At 41.0% G+C, this 17,385-nt stretch overlaps 2 protein-coding genes across 2 annotated transcripts; both read left to right on the forward strand.

Annotated features, from left to right (window-relative positions):
• The first annotated feature begins 2,914 nt into the window (after window positions 1-2,914).
• On the forward strand, window positions 2,915-4,427 carry LOC310924352 (mRNA decay activator protein ZFP36L1). Its single transcript, XM_083886062.1, has one exon. It carries the CDS (start codon window positions 3,275-3,277, stop codon window positions 4,322-4,324), a length of 1,050 nt encoding a protein of 349 aa, XP_083742188.1. The 5' UTR covers window positions 2,915-3,274; the 3' UTR covers window positions 4,325-4,427.
• Window positions 4,428-11,161: 6,734 nt separating this feature from the next.
• rps3 (ribosomal protein S3) lies at window positions 11,162-16,043 on the forward strand. The gene is made up of 7 exons (XM_083887361.1): window positions 11,162-11,251; window positions 12,497-12,627; window positions 13,228-13,321; window positions 14,090-14,184; window positions 14,949-15,136; window positions 15,281-15,483; window positions 15,960-16,043. The coding sequence occupies exons 1-6, from the start codon at window positions 11,222-11,224 to the stop codon at window positions 15,478-15,480; spliced, it is 738 nt and encodes a 245-aa protein (XP_083743487.1). The 5' UTR covers window positions 11,162-11,221; the 3' UTR covers window positions 15,481-15,483; window positions 15,960-16,043.
• Window positions 16,044-17,385: the final 1,342 nt, after the last annotated feature.

Here is a 17,385-nt window from a genome sequence, read left to right on the forward strand (position 1 = left end):
CATGATTGTCCTCATTGTTCATAAACGTGTCCCCGTGAATATAAAAGATAACGATATATAGAGGTGTGAACGTTTGACTCATTCAGGATCTTCAAATGTGGAAAGTGTCAGCACGGACTTGTATTGTTTATGTATCTCATTGTAGTTCAGTATGTGTCCACATTCTGCATTGTTTTCAATTTCACACAGTGACATCATTTGTGCCTCAGAGGCATCTCACATACATGTTCACAACACTGGGCGTGGTCGTCAGTCTGACACATTTTAGTCTCCGTTTACACCCGTGGGCATTTTGGAGTTTCCATCAGGCATGACTTTGGATGCTGGGAGGAAACCAGAGCAGACAACTGACACGAGGAGGACGAACAAACGCCGTAGAGGGAGACGCAACCGACTCACTGCTGTTATAACTTTGATTCGATTAAAGGCTTGACTGCTTTGGAAGTTCGAAACGTCAAATCTGTATCTTGCACTTGTCCAGTGTTCGATGTACGACACAATGTCACACAGTAATTGTTCAAATGACATTTTCAGACATGAAAAAAGTGAATAACCTTGAGTTTCTGTCTGTTCTGACATGGGTTCAGACACAAAGCGGAGAGGAGACGCTCCATAAAATGTGGGTTTTTTTCACTTTCTATAACATAACATGTTTTTTTTCACATTCTGGGTTCAATGGGAGGTAACTGTCACTGGTCCACGCCCACGTACATTCATACTGCTGAGAGTCAGTGTCAGTCTGGTGTTCCAGTTCTGCATGAATACCTGATACTAGAGTCCATTACATTATTCTCCTATACCTGGAGTAACAGCCATAGTGAACTCACAGATGCGGAGACTAGAAAAAGTGCGTCTCAAGAAGCTGTCTTCTTCGTAGCGGGTGTAAAAACAAAGTCTAATTGCTCATGACGGACACTAATTTAACTTCTAATGTCAATGTATAAACAGTTATGACAATTAGCATAGTTCTCTAAACAGTTAAAATGTACTTTTAAACTTTGCCATTGTTGCACACTGTCTGGCAAGATGAGGAGATTAGAGCTGAAACGATTAACTATGAATCGATTATTAATCGATTACTAAATTAATCGCCAACTATTTTGATAATCGATAATCGTTTTGAAGCTTTTTTCATGATTAAAACCAGATTTCTGATTGTTTCAGCTTCTTAAATGTGAATATTTTCTTGTTTTTTTTGCTCCACATAACAAAGAAATCATTAAAACATTAAAATGAATCATTTTGGTTTGTGGACAAAACAAGACGTTCAAGAACATCGTCATTTCCTGCTTTGACAAACACTGATCAACGTTTTTTAAAAAATTTCTGACATTTTATGGACCAAACGATTCATCGATTAATCGAGAAAATAATCGACAGATTAATCGATTACGAAAATAATCGTTAGTTGCAGCTCTAGAGGAGATGCAGCTCCTTTGGCACGAAAACAACTTTAAAAGTCTTCATTTATTTCAGTGCATCAAATGGTAACGTTGGTATTTTCTTTGTACGTACATTGTCCTTTTGTAAATAAACAAAATAAATCAAAATGCAAAGGTAAATTGCATTAATGGCTATGAATGAGTTTGGTATTTGCAACACTCGTCATTATCTCCTTAGCTGTATCGATCCTAAACAAAGTGAGGGGGGACCGCCTGTTGAAAGGAGAAGAATGCATCTTTAAGGATTTGGTAATGAATGGGTAGAAAAGTAGCTTCATTCAGGCCCCCCCCCCCCCCCCCCACTTCTTTCTGTACCCACCCTGCCCCCCAGCACACCATTACAATGCAGGACACCTCCCCCATTAGCCCAAAGCGCGCACACAGAGACATTAACACACACTCCATGCCCTGCCCCCTGGAGAACACAGGAAGGGGTGGGTGCATGGGTGGGTTTCCCAACTATTTAAGCAGATTCCAACAGATGGCCCCAGAAACTTTCCTCCAGGAGCCACTTTGCTTCTTCCCCCCCCCCAATTACCTGCCTCCTTCACAGCAGACCTGACTTCTTCATTCATCACCCCTTTATTCCTTCCTTCCTTCCTTCCCTCCCCAAAGAAACTTCTTTCAACTCCTGGAACAAGCAGCTTCTCCGTCTTTCACCATCTAAGACTACCTTCATAGAGACAAACTGAAATCTCTGAGTGTTTCCCAGTCCTCCGACAACTGCCTCAGCTGCTCCACAGACGTCTCCCTTCCTTATCTTTGGACGCAGAAACTTTTTCGCCTTCATCTCCAGACTTGTGTCTGTGGGACACCCAGCTTTGACACTCTGTGAGGGCGGTGGAGCGAACAATGCCCTCCGACTTTCTCTCACCTTTCCTGGAACTGGATGAGGAGTTCTGCAAGGTAAGAGAAACTAATGGTGGTTTAAAACGATTGCATGTGTCTATCAACTTGTAATAGTTAAGAGTGTATTGTCTGTGCGACTGGCACAAGCTCTGGCCTTTGATGCCTCTCAAAAGAGGCAATGCAAGATTAAAGCTGAAAAAACTAAGGAAAATGTACAAAATCTCATCTCTTAAAGTGCGAACATATACATTTGCATGTTTCATTGTTAGTAGGAAATGCACTTTATTGTTAAGTAAGATTGTAAAAGTCACATTCTTTGTGTATGAAACTCAAAAGTAATGTTTAAAAATGTTGAAAATCTTCAGAAAATAATTGAAAAACCCAGAATTTCTATAAAATGTAAAACATTATATAATATTCACATAATGTAAAAAAAAAAAAATCAAAATATGTTAATGGGATTTTGGTTTTTTCTTTAATTGTGTTTGAAATGACAAAAGTTGAATGGCTGAAACAACAATCAGTCAAAGAATTTGACTTTTTGTGACTTTTTACTTTGTGCATGCTTTATCTACGTGTTTGCAAAAACTCAAACCAGTTTTCAAAAACTTTTTTAATTGAAATGTATATTTTAACTTCAAATTCAAATTATAAAAAAAACCAAGTATTGTGTTTTAGTTTCTTCAGTATTTAGTTCCAGCTTTAACAATCTACTCAACTTGACCTCACTGGTCTTTCCCCAAGAATGCACAAAGCTCACTTTTATGCCTCTTTTCCCTTTTGTGTGACAGAATTTCCGTGGCCTGGAGGCGACAGATGGCTCGTCTGCCTGTTTGCAGCAGCAGCAGCAGCAACGGCTGCAGCACAGCCAAAGGGTCCTGGGATTCCAGCGCCGCCACTCTCTCTGCCCCGTGACCCTCCCCAACTCCAAGTTCAACAACAGCGGTTCTGAGGTGAGCGACGCGGCCTGCTGGGGTCTCAGTATGGCCTCCAAGCAACAGTGGAGCGGGGAGGGTCAGCTTCCTTCTTCTGTACTCAGCCACATCCCCTTCAGAGTCGACCGCTCCGTCAGCATGATTGAGGGCAACGGCGGCAGCCTTGGAAGCCGGGAGGACAAAATTGCGAGCATGTCGCCGACAATGTTGCTCCCCCCACCAGGCCTCTGCCTCAGCAACACTTCAATCTCCTCCACCTCCCCCTCCGCTTCCCGACTGCCGACCCCTTCGCCTCACATCTCGACCCGCTACAAGACCGAACTCTGCCGCACCTTCGAAGAAAGCGGGACCTGCAAGTACGGAGCCAAGTGCCAGTTTGCACACGGCATGGATGAGATGCGAGGCCTTAACAGGCACCCCAAGTACAAGACCGAGCCGTGCCGCACTTTCCACACGATAGGCTTCTGTCCATATGGCGCCCGCTGCCACTTCATCCACAACGCCGATGAGCTCATTGCTGGCAGCGCTTCTGTACTGCCACAGAAACAGAAGCCAAGGCCTCCGCTGCTGCGTCACAGCGTCAGCTTCGCAGGCTTCTCCTCTTCGCAGATTTTCCAGCCAGTTGAGGACTCAAAGCCTTCGTCTCTCCTCTTCACCCGGGCCTCCTCTGTTTCTCCTCCTCCGTCCTCCATCGGGAGCCCCGAGCTCCTCTCGCCTCTGTTTCCTGAGCCAGCGTCGCTGAAGAATTGCCCCTACCTGTTTTCTGGCATCTCCGACCTGGCAGGTGACAACGGGGACTCGGCGCTGCGCTTCTACGCCGTGAACGACTCCAACAGCAACAGGTGTCCCAACTCAAACTTCACCTCCAAAAAGCCAAACCCTTCATACCACCTCCCCCAGCAGCAGCAGCAGCAGCAGCAGCCAACCTCCATGAACAGCCTGTGTGGCCTTCAGCGCTGCTCCTCAGCGGACTCCCTATCTGAGGAGGGCTACACCTCCTCCTGCTCCCTCAGCTCTTCCTCCAGCGGCACAGAGTCGCCAAGCTTTGAGGGCCGACGTCTGCCCATCTTCAGCCGCATGTCTATCTCAGACGAGTAAGGAAGGGATTTACTGTAGGGCTGAATTGAATCAGGGACAGATGGTCTAACCGTTTTAACTCTCAGTGACCAGGAGCTGATGTTTGTCTCCACTGTCAACACGAGACATTTTAAGAGTCCGGTCACAAAAGATTAAAACGTTAGTTTTTCAGTTCCTCCCTAAACGCAGCCAGGTAAACGTACCTAACTATATGTGCATATTGCATTTCTCATCCAAGCAGTTGTAGCGCTGCTCAGTGTTTGTCCAGTTTTAGCCGACTTCTGTTTTGTTTTGTTTTGTGCTTTTTTTGTTTTTTTTTTATAAGGTTATTTTTTTCTGCCATTGTTACTGCTGTATACTGTTGTATACCCATTTTTTAGAGAATGCTTGGCGGGTATTTCACTCAGCCCGGGCGTTTGTCTTTATGTTGTTCCTGCTCGGTGGGAGGTTCTGTGTAAGAATTATCCTGTACCCTGATTGGAGAAAGACTATTTGACCAGTTAACGCGGTGGATCCCTTCACCAGTGTCTCCAACGATGTGGAACCAACTACTGTATGCTGTCGCTGATCGATTGGTTCCATGGCTGCCAGCCGTTATAACCACTAAATTGCCCTGGCAGCGAAAAATGAACAAGTGTAGGCAACGTACTCACACTCTAGTTACCAAAGTTGATGTTAGAGTTGCCCTAACCTCTTAGTACTGCTAACACCTAACCTAGCCTTTAGCCTCGACAGTTAATACAGTGCTAGGAGTATTGTTGCTTAACTCTTTCTTTTTTTTAGACTTATTTATTGCTTTTTGTATGATTTGCTGTTCGTGACTGTGTGTTTTAATAATGCCGGAGAAATTATGCTTTACTTTATGCATCCATGTTATCCTGTCTGCTTGGTTTACACTATCCAGTAGCTTTAAGGAGGCTTGTGGAGAGGAGAGGAGAGGAGGGTGGAAGACATTTTGGCATTCTATATGTATGTTGCCTTATTGGCTAAAAGGCCTGGCAGAAATCAGGACTCGCTGGGTTTTCACATCACAAGCAGCTCATTGAGTTTGTCTATAGTCTCCTTTGCATATGAAACTTTGGGAAACATTATCAATCATTATCAATGAGCAATATTTCCTGCTGTTGGTGTGAGAACACAGTCAGAGTCTACTCTCCTCTCCACTGGGCTTCACCCATCTGACTGTAATAACCTCATAATGTTGCTGTTATCTGAACACGAAGCACAACGGTGGTGAGGGACGGTTTCACCGCACATGTCGAGATGCTACACGACCAGAAAAAAGAGTGTTAATGTGTCATTTTTCCTTGTGTGATTAATCCAAGAGTCCATCGGGACGTCTGTGTTACTGCTTCTTCTCGTGTGACGTGAACGCACAGGAACAACGTGACCCTTTATTTGTAGTTGATCCGTATCTGTCAGAGTTGCCTCGATGACAACGTGGTTGTAGGTCAACACTAGCTAGCTAGAAAACCCCGTGTTTGCAGGTGAAATCAAGCGAGTTTTAAATGAAAATCGGGCAAAAAAAAAAAAGGTTTATTGTTTGTTTTTTTGCTCAACTTGCCCAGAGAGGCTTCTTCTTGTTGTTGCAGCTTGATTTGACAACGAGATTTTCTTTGTAACTTTTGTTAAATTAAAGTTCTTATTTATTTTTTTGTTTTTTCAAAGCGAGACCTATATTGTGTTGTTTGATTTTGTGGTTGTTGTTTGACATAATTTAAGTGCATTTATTGTTTACATTCCATGGGTTATGTTGATATGTTAGCTCTTTATCTAATATATTTGTCCACCTGTATTTCAAAATAAAAGCCTCTGAAACTCAAGCTCAACCGCCTCATATCTGAATACACTCTGTCAGAGATATTTAACTATGAATTTAATTCAATTTGCTAAATATCTTGCAAACACAGCCACGTAAAGGCTGTAATTCACTGCAGCAATTTAAGTCTTTTCTCCAGATTAGCAACTATGATTGTGATCAATATCCACTTCTGCCTTATCCTCATAACACACTGTCTATGTATTAAACACAGTAATATTGTATTGTCACAGTAATATATAGACATATAATCATACAAAACAACAAGATAACAATGGTAAAAGACTGGGATTAAGGAGATAAGAGAATAAGACGGTATTGTAACGCTACATATTCCATCTGCCCTAAAAAGCCCAAACACCACCACCATCATCAACACATCAGTAAGTAGTGTAACAGTATACAAGTACAATAGTGGATGGTTAAGTCAATGCCTTAAATGCTTAAATCTTAAGGCTTCCAGGAGACTGTTGCACTAATACTTGCTGAGGCTTGAGGTATCTGTAGATCTAACCTGTCAAAATTCCCCTCTAACAGCAATGTAATATATTATGGTATAACTTCCCTATCATGCCTTTAAATATGGACATATATATGGACAGGGCTAACCAACCAAATCACAGAGCAGTGGTTCCCAACCTGTTTGTAAAACACTATACACAGATTGTGTCAAATGAATTCATGCACAAAAATAAAGTGCAATTAAAGTGCCCGTGAATTAGTTTTTTACCAGCAGGGTGTTTTGTTTCTAAATGTTTTGGGGTTTTTTTCATTTTCGATTGCTGCGTGATTTTCATGTGCCAAATGTCTTGGCATATGACGCGCTGCGGTTTTGGCCGTCTCTCTGTTGCCTTCAGAAAATGTCTTCAGTGTGGGCCCTAACTGAGTGGAGCATTTCAACATAATTGAGAGGGGAACGATCAGAAGTCTGGCTCACATTAGCTCATTTTTAAAATGTGGGGTAAAGGCTGTCGTATAACCACTGCAGAGAGAAAAACTGCACTATAAAACGGATGTGCGAGCAATAGAGTTGTAGGTTTTAATGGTGCGTTATACTTTGTCTGTGGACTGATTCAGTTTCTTCGCATATTAGTAGTAATACAGTACAATAAATAGGTTAAATCTACAGGAATTATTATGTCGTTGGACACGATCAGAGACACAAAAAAAATCATACACTTAAAGGAAATTAAAATGGTTCCCATAGGCATCATAGGCAGCTCCCTGGGTCTTTACGATCATCTGTGTCACACTGACACACAAAAAGAGCAAAGATTAACTCTTTCCTTTACTTGCGTTTAGGGAATCTCTGGGCCCTCCCCTCTGTGTGTGTGTGTATATGTGTGTGTGTGTATATGTGTGTGTGTGAGAGTGTGTTTATATGTCTGTGTTGTGTGGGAAGAGGAGTGAGTTTTGTTGCGACTCGTCTGAACAGACCAATTTAGAGTGAGTGACACTGAGGAGAATGTTTGGGCAACAGATGCTCGAACAAAGACCTGCCGGCACACAATGGGACACAGAGATACTTGTGACTGATTTCCATCTATTCACACAAAGTGGAGCAGAAGTTGAGGTCCTCCCCTCCCTGTGCGTGCGTGTGTGTGTGTGTGTGTGTGTGTGTGTGTGTGTGTGTGTGTGTGTGTGTGTGTGTGTGTGTGTGTGTGTGTGTGTGTGTGTGTGTGTGTGTGTGTGTGTGTGTGTGTGTGTGTGTGTGTGTTGTGGATTAAGTAGATTTTGTGCACTTAAAATAAAAGTTTTATATACCGTTTCATCTACAACAGCACATTATCCTTTATTATTTTTTTTATCAATTTTCTCTCAATCTGTTGATTATTTTCTCAATCAATTGTGTTGTTTAGTCCATAAAATGTCAAGAAAATTATAAAAAAAAGAAGTCATTATTGTTGACCAAACCTCAATGGACATCCTCACATGTCTTGTTTTTTCCAAAGATATCTAGTTTCCTGGAAAGGAACCAGAATATATTCTTCACTCAATTCACAGAACTACATTTTTTTTCAAATCACTCAAACCAATTAATCTTAAACTAATTAATTCGTTATCCAAATAGTTTGCAGTTATTCAATTAAAGAACTGATTAATCAACAACTAACCACAGGACACACACAGGAGCGTGTGTGTGTGTGTGTGTGTGTGTGTGTGTGTGTGTGTGTGTGTGTGTGTGTGTGTGTGTGTGTGTGTGTGTGTGTGTGTGTGTGTGTGTTTTGTGTGTGTTGGTATTCAGCTGTGGCCACAGGCTGAGGATTTTCCTCCCGTGAATGAATCAGAAAAGTGAAGGAGGAGGAGCAGACTCCCATAACTCCCAAACCCCCACCCCCACGGCTACTTACCATTCAATACCCGTGTGTGTGTGTGTGTGTGTGTGTGTGTGTGTGTGTGTGTGTGTGTGTGTGTGTGTGTGTGTGTGTGTGTGTGTGTGTGTGTGTGTGTGTGTGTGTTAGACCTTAAAAGGCCAAGGGCCATCCCTGTGCAGCCCCTCGACCCCTCCTTCCCCTCCTGGTCATGCAGGCCCTTTGTGTGCCCCTGCTTTCCCTTTTCAGGCTAACATCTGTATGCTAATGCTGCTCAATGGGAATGGACTGGAATCAGCCTGGGAGAGAGGGTGAGGGGTGGCTTCTCTGGAAGTATGTGTGTGAGAGTGTGTGTGTGTGTGTACAGAGATGGCTGAATGAAGTGGTTTGGGGGGAATTCAGCAGCAGGACCGGCTTACAGGGATATGAGTGAAGAAGAAAAACGATTGGTCGGTTAACGGGCAGCACGGGAGGGAACGGACAGAGTTGGGGCAAAGTTGAAAGGAGGTGTGTGTGTGTATAAGTGGGGTTGGGATGGATCTGAAGACATTTGCAATTCACTCCACCATGCACAAAGAACGCAGCACCTTTGTGTCAACACTAAACCTGAGTTTGAGGCAGAAATCACAACATATTTGTCAACATTTAGGTCACTGTCGTCTGCTTCATTTCAGCTAAAGGGTCATTTCAGAAACTATAGTGATTATGCACGACACTTCCTTGAACATTTCTGTGAAAACATATTCAGAATGTCTTTAGATCAGAGGTTCAATTTCTTTTCAACCAAGGACCCTCAACAAGATGTTTTTATTCCCCTTGGGATCATTATTCAATTACAAGGTAATTGGTGAAAATATTTCAAATTACAAAACACAAATTAATTAACTCATTACTCAAATTCATTCTCAGCTCATATGAATTCAACTCACATTTGAAAACTCTACTCTATGACCTTAAGAGAATGATATGAGCTCATTTTAATGCATATTTTTAGAAATTGGTGTCTGAATGACACCATGTCCATTAGTATAATAATATACTAAGATGTCTGAAATATGTCCATGATTTTAGTGACTGTTTGTGAAAACTGTTATTTATGTTTTCTTTTAAATCCAGGTAATGTTATCTGGAGAGTGTTCTTTCTATTGAACATAAGGAAAACAATCAGTACCAGTGCAGGGGTTTTTTTTTAAAGCCACAAATAAATGAACAAAGTCATTAATGATTCAGGACAAGTCTTGCACAAGAGTCAGTCAATTGTTTTCAATCACTTCATTTATAGACTTGCTTTAATGTGACTCCAGCACTGACCTGCTCTTTCAGTTGCAGCTCCATGTGGAGCCCAGCAGGTGTCAGGAGGAGAAACCCGATCAATCTGCCCTCTTCAGTGAGCAGTGCACGCTGTCCTGAAATGACTTGTTTTTACACAGCCCCTGTTTTTTTGTTTTTTTGTTTTTTTTTTACACCGCTCTGCATCTGTTCGACACAATCACATTCTCAACAACACCAAACTGCAATTGTTAGGAAGAGATCCACATTTCGCCAAAAAACGATGTCACTGAGTGTGACTCACAGCCAATGTCTGAAGCAGCAATCATAATCTGCAATGTTTTTAGTCAAACAGCATTTAACTGAGAGAGTAGAATACTATTGTCATGCTTTTTTGGTCTGGTTTAACACTTGATAAACAGCATATTCAGACACCTCAACCACACGCTTTTATTAAAACTGTTAAGTGTCATAAACTCACCTAGAGACCACACTATATATTTAAAGTAAGGGATTCAGTCATTATAAACATTTTGCATATTTAAATGAATACATTTTACCAACATGTTCCCTTCTGTTTGGCACTTTGTCTTATTTGTCTTATTTGTTTATTTTACTTTTATTTTTATTTTTATTTTTGTTTTATTTTTATTTTTATTTTATTTTATTTTATTTTATTTTATGTATCTTTAACTCTTGTACATCTACACTTTTACCTCCCAATTGTTGCACAATAATTTCCCTCGGGATAAATAAAGCATCTTGAATCTTGAATCTTGAATCTAATCTGTACCTGTAAAGTAGTGACTGACTGCAGTGAAATTTGAATGATTCCAACATTGCCACACAAGATTTATATTTACAATAACCTAGATTTTATATATGAAATATACGTTTGATGTATTGTTTTCTCCGTCTTTAAAGGGCTTCTTCAGTGTCAGGAGACTTCTCTTCAGTGCTCTGCAGTTTTGCCCACCAGCAACATGTGGCTGCAGCAGTAGAGTAACAAATACAGTGAGGTGGGGCCACCTATTGGAAACCTAAGAGAAATACGCATAATGCGTTCAATGGCTCCAGATCTACTCAAGCACAAATACCTCAAAATGTACACCAAACTGAGTGTAGTACAGATTTAAGTGAAAAATAATGTACTTTCTTTATGCCATTGACCTCCTTGAACAAAAATATTAACTGAAATGAGTTGAGAAAATTCCAAATGACACAAACTGTAATTTACAACAAACATGATTTGTAATTGTAATATAAATCTACATTATATACACACACACACATAAAAAAAAACAAAAGAAAAACATATTTTAGTTATTTACTTTAATTTCTGAACAGAAAAAAATTGTTTTAGTTGTTAAACGTTATACAACGAATCAAACTGAACGACTGAAAAACTACAAGTACTAGCAGGGGCCTGAAAGAGACGTCACCGGAAGTTAAAGATTTTGGTATATAGCCACTTCCGCCTCCACTGACGGTCCTTTCCTGCCTTCGGCCTTTTGGAAGATGGCGGTGCAAATCTCCAAGAAGAGGAAGGTTAGCACACTTTCATCGGCGTTTTAGGCTCAGATAAAGCACGTTTCTGTCAAAATGGCCATACGTCTGTTGAGTTACTAGTTTTTCGTGTTCTCCCCGGTGTTAGTCGAGCTCATGCACCTCCTTCCGCGGGAGGATTAATCCAGATGCTGCCGGCGCAGCGAGCTCCTCATTTGGGCTAGCTAGCATGGCTCGTTACATTGCTACCGGAGATGACAGATAACCTAGGATTCACAGACATAGGCCCGGTTAAAACACCCAGGCGTTCATTCATATTCTTTAAAACATACTCAAGACTGTGAAATGTAGTTGTTTTGTCGTTGTATATGTAATTATGTTGTGTGTGTACATATGTGGGTTAGCTTAGCTTCACAGTCGAGTGAAGTGAGACTCGGAAAAGGTCCGTATCCCGAATAGACCCGCCGTTATCGGACTCTTAACTTAGAAAAACAGTCAATTATTGGCGTTATGCAATTTAAATGTCATGGTTGTTGGTAAATTAAACAAGTAATAGTTTTTATATTACTGGAGCTGTAATGATGTAGCCAGTAGTAGTCAGAGGTGCCTGTCATGCCCCAGGGTGCGCCTGTGCCCACTGCATAAGGGGTAAGAGATGGCAGGTTTATTTTTGTCTGTGCAATAACAGTGCAACAGTAGGCATTAAACCAAAGTCAAAATCCCTTCAGTGATGACACGATGACGAGTCGGAACGGGGCTCAGTCTGTTTCTGTTGGTCGCTGGCTCAGAATCACGTTCTGTGGTTCTGCTCCAGTTCTTCAGAGCAGCGAGTCCTTTTCAGTTGAAGACATCGAGGCATTTGTCTGAGAAGGTCCAAGTAGCTCCTCATTTACATTCTATGTACTGCTCCTTTCAGCACAATATAGTTTACATTGATTTTTGAAGTTTTTAAATTTTAATTTAATTCTAAAGTTATTGATGAAGTTTTTATATTAGTGGAGCTGTAATGATGTAGCCAGTAGCGGTCTGTGGGCTTTTTTTATATCTGAATGTCCACATGTAGTATAATTATATTGCTGCTGTCATTTTGTCCCTGTATTCAGTTAGTTGAGCATTTTGTGATATTGTCAGCACAGACATGTGTTATAACTCGTATCTTAAAATGAGTGCTTAATGGGGAAGTGTATTCTTTTTTAAATGTATGTAATTTATTTTAATTGTCAAACCACACTGAAGTTGAGTGTGTTGCTCTTTGCATTGACTGTTGGTTGTGTTCTCTTTCCTTAGTTCGTCTCAGACGGTATCTTCAAGGCTGAGCTGAACGAGTTCCTGACTCGTGAACTTGCTGAGGATGGTTACTCTGGTGTGGAGGTGCGTGTGACTCCAACTAGGACTGAGATCATCATCCTGGCAACAAGGTGAGTTAACACACATTTGGGCACTTCCGTAGGTGCATGATTTCAGCTCAGTTATTCAGTGACCTGTGTCTGCTGTTTTTTTGGCAGTTTTGTTTTTAAAACAGACCAAGGGTGGCACAAGATTTGACAACATTGATGTATTTTATCACTATAATTGGATATCAAGACATATTTTCCCTTGTTGCTTTCCCTTCAGTGATGATACGATGACGAGACAGAACGAGACTCCGTAGTTCTGCTGGTAACTGGTTCAGGTCCACGTTCTGTGGTTCTGTTCCAGTTCCTCAGAGCAGTGAGTCTTTTGCATTTGAAGACACAGAGGCATTTGTCTGAGAAGGGTGATGAGGGATAATATGACAATATCTTAAGTGACTGGAACACTTAACTAAGGTGTTAAGTCATTCCCAGCTCCAACATTCAACCTCTAAATTGTAACATACACCCAGTTTGGGATTTATATTCTCTAAACCTTTGATTTCTAAAACTTTGCTTTATACTAGAGTTCCAAATTTTGATGCATGACCAAACAAACATGATCTGTGTATTTTCATTGGACAGTGCTGTTGATTGATGTTGACCCTGAATGTGTTTTGCTTACAGGACCCAGAATGTTCTGGGAGAGAAGGGCCGCCGGATCAGAGAGCTGACCGCTGTGGTCCAGAAGAGGTTTGGCTTCCCCGAGGGCAGTGTGGAGGTACAAGAACATTTTTGAATTACTTAATAAATGACAACTCGCATCTTTTGACACAGCAGGAACATATAAAGTAAATTGTAGGCAAAGGGTGGCACATGATTTTGCAACACTAGTGTATTTTATCACTATAATCAAATATTAAGGGACATTTTCCTTGGTTGCTTTCCCTTCAGTGATGATACGATGACGAGACAGAACAGGACTCAGTAGTTCTGCTGTTAACTGGTCCAGGTCCACGTTCTGTGGTTCTGTTCCAGTTCCTCAGAGCAATGAGTCTTTTCCACTTGAAGACACCGAGGCATTTGTCTGAGAAGGGTGAAACTATCAACAGTGTACTGCTTTTTCTACAGTAGGGCAGAGAAAATTCAACAGTTCCTGGAATTATGCACCATCACACAATGGTATCTTTTAATAACAAAGGTGTATTTAAAGCTTTAAATGCCTGGGGCATGTAATTATTTTTTTAAGCAGTGTATGATGTGCCACCTGCATAGTTGATGTCACTCCAGTTTATCAAATTCATGTTGCACAGTGTGATCTGTAACAATCCTGTATACTTTGTGAAGGAAATGGTAGATTGAAACTTGACATTGGTTTGTGAATCTGTATTGCAGATACCAAACAATATTTTTTGCTAGCATTCTATTCTTTTGCATTTTATGAACTCTTATGTAAAGAAAAGAGGACACACTGGTTCTGATTTAACGGTGACATGGAGCCGCCTTGTCTGTCTTCAATGACTGAATACATGTCTCCCCACTCTTATAGCTGTATGCTGAGAAGGTTGCCACCCGTGGTCTGTGTGCCATTGCTCAGGCAGAGTCTCTGCGCTACAAGCTGCTCGGAGGCCTGGCTGTTCGTAGGTAAGTGGAGCTGCACAAATTCCATCACCCTACTCCATCAATGGTATCCACCCGTTTCCCGCTTCCTTGTTGTAATGGGTAAGCTGAAAGGTAAAATTAAGTGTTGCCTCATATCGCCAGATTTTACAAGCACCCCCTTGTAACAGTCTGTAGTCTTCATTGTGCCCTTTCTAACAACAATAGACTACAGTCTATCGTAGCAGTATTCATGATATAATATACTTTATAGTCGCAGTAAGTGTGTGCAGTTTCATCCCTTCAGTGATGATACGATGACGAGTCGGAACAGGACTCGGTCTAGTTCTACTGGTCGCTGGCTCAGAGCCACGTTCTGTGGTTCTGTTCTGGTGCCTTTAGAGCAGCGAGTCCCATTCGGTTGAAGACATCGAGGCATTTGTCTGAGAAGGTTGAAGCTGTGCAAACACTTTGTCTTAGTAGTTTTGTTATAGTAAATTTTTCAACGCTCCGTTTTCACTTGAATTACAGAAGTATACATCGATATAGATAGACCAACATAAGATATACTGCGAGAAATGGGAGGATGTGATGTAACAGATGGTGAATAACCATAATAACTGACTTGAAAAAGTTCTCCAGCTCTATGCTAAAAAATATATTTTTACCAAATGAAATGGCAAGTTTTTTTTAATATATATTATTATTGAATAATTAGGTCCGCTTTAAGTGTATCAGTGCTGTAAATGTTCTCAGTCATGAAAATGGAGTGATTATTGATTAAAGTCTGCTTGACTCTCTGTTTCCAGGGCCTGTTATGGTGTTCTGAGGTTCATCATGGAGAGTGGTGCCAAGGGCTGCGAGGTGGTTGTGTCCGGTAAGCTGAGGGGTCAGAGGGCCAAGTCCATGAAGTTTGTGGATGGTCTGATGATCCACAGTGGAGACCCAGTCAACTACTACGTCGACACAGCAGTCCGCCACGTCCTGCTAAGACAGGGTTAGTGTTAGTGGGCGCCGAGACAAACTCTTTCCATGTAGTCTTTGTTATTCGTTCATTCATTGTTCAGTCATTGGTGGAAGATTAGAGGATGGCCTTATTGTGATTCTACTTCTTACCTTTGCTTGTGTTGGTTGTTGTCAGGTGTGCTGGGCATCAAGGTCAAGATCATGCTGCCCTGGGACTCCACCGGTAAGATCGGCCCCAAGAAGCCCCTGCCTGACCATGTCAGCATTGTAGAGCCCAAGGAGGAGACCCTGCCCACCACACCAATTTCTGAGCAGAAGGGGGCCAAGCCAGAGGCGCCTGTCATGCCCCAGGGTGCACCTGTGCCCACTGCATAAGGGGTAAGAGATGACAGGTTTTATAAAATGGAGCAGTTATTGATCTGTTGGTTAATGTCAGATGGATATATTGATAGAGGACATGTTCGGTGTTAGGCTTATTTTTGTGTCTGTGCAGTAACAGTGCAACAGTAGGCATTTAACCAAAGTCAAAATCCCTTCAGTGATGACACGATGACGAGTCGGAACAGGGCTCAGTCTGTTTCTGTTGGTCGCTGGCTCAGAACCACGTTCTGTGGTTCTGCTCCAGTTCTTCAGAGCAGCGAGTCCTTTTCAGTTGAAGACATCGAGGCATTTGTCTGAGAAGGTCCAAGTAGCTCCTCATTTACATTATATGCAGCTGTGGACCAGAAAATTGGTTTTGTTTTTTTTTATGCTAAAACGATTCAGAACTGCTCCTTTTGTTTTCAGCACAATACAGTTTACATTGTTTTTAAATGAATTATTTTAAAGTTATTGATTTCTCTCTTTTTCTCCAGGTTTTCAACCGTTCCAACAGATGGAAGAAATCACCCTGTGATTTTTGTGTACAAAAACAATAAAATCTGGAAAATACATTTTAACATTGTGTGGTCACTTTGTTGAATAATATTTATTAAGGAAGAGGTTGATTTCTCCATTCACTCATATTGAAGCATCAGAAACAAATATGGACAGGATTGATGTGACTAACTGTAAAAGTTATTTTAACATTTTTCTGCTGTTTTTGTTTTAATTAAAATGCAATGTCTGTCCTTAAGCTGTAGCAGCAACTCAGGAGTTAATGCACAGTGTGACTGAGTATTTTGTCTGTGAAACTTGAACCCATTTGTTAATTTACTTAAAGTGATAAGCACTTCAGGATCTCTTGAGGGAAGCAGTGACCGTTTCTCTTGTGATCTTTACCTGGATGCATGGAGACAGATGTCTCACTCTGTTCCCTTTTCCTAGACGGTACTTCAGAAAGATTTATGCCATTTTAACTAAAACCCATTCACAGGGTCTCATAATTAAAAGTTGATAAATCAATTTGGGGAAAATTGAGGCCCTTAAAGTATTAATTCTTAATCACAATTTGAGGAATTATATTTTGTCGATAGTTTGACTGTACAAACTATGCATGAATGTATTTATTTTCTTACCTGTGTTTGTTTAAAATCTAAGATGTGCAGGCATGCTCACCTTGCAAGATCGGCTCAGCCACGTGCGCACACTTGACGTTACACATATTGCAACAGTGAATGCGCTCCCCCGGCTTGAAATAATATCCGAAAATGCGCAAACTTTGTTCCTTTCCAGCTTATGCTTTCCTTTGTGTGGTTGTGTTCTATAGATTTAATTGCAAACTAAAACTGTTTTCTCAGTTAAATATGTGCTGCTGAGTACAGCTTGAAGTGATGATAATGTCTTAAAATAATTTGAGAAGGTCTTGGAAAAAGTCTTAAGTATTGGTGATCTTGACTATTATGTCACTGTTCTTCAAGTAACATTCAAATGCTAAGAAATGAACGAACTTGCTCGATTAAAGGTTGCATTTCATTACATTCATACATTTGAGTGTGATTAAAAAAAACATTACTCCAAGTAGAAATAACTAGATCATACATGATATAGAAAACAGTGGAGCCTTATATGATGATGTTAGACTGTTATTAATGAGCCCTAGATCTTAAAAAAGGTCTCATTTTTTTGTTCAGTTCACTCTTATCTGGAATGATGGTGACCTTTAATATCCCATATTATTTTCAACCATGTTTTAAGAGAAGTTCAACATTAGAAGTTGCAGGAAGTATAGTGTTGCCATGGTTACAGTAGTCTTGCCTTTTAAATGTAGGCCTCCTTATTTAACCTGTATTTGTTAACATTGGGTAAAATGAATGTTTAATTAATTTATACTGATTTATCGACTGACAAGTGTCAAGAGGA

Source organism: Microchirus variegatus, assembly GCF_963457635.1.
Source record: "Microchirus variegatus genome assembly, chromosome: 3".
Classification (NCBI taxonomy): Eukaryota; Metazoa; Chordata; class Actinopteri; order Pleuronectiformes; family Soleidae; genus Microchirus; species Microchirus variegatus.

Bases quoted from the DNA above. Each gene is read 5' to 3' on its own strand.
- LOC310924352 (XM_083886062.1), top strand. From the start codon at position 3,275: ATGGCCTCCAAGCAACAGTGGAGCGGGGAGGGTCAGCTTCCTTCTTCT.
- rps3 (XM_083887361.1), top strand. From the start codon at position 11,222: ATGGCGGTGCAAATCTCCAAGAAGAGGAAG. The intron at 12,628-13,227 runs GTGAGTTAACAC...TTTTGCTTACAG, and splicing joins ATCATCATCCTGGCAACAAG to GACCCAGAATGTTCTGGGAG. The intron at 14,185-14,948 runs GTAAGTGGAGCT...CTCTGTTTCCAG, and splicing joins GGAGGCCTGGCTGTTCGTAG to GGCCTGTTATGGTGTTCTGA.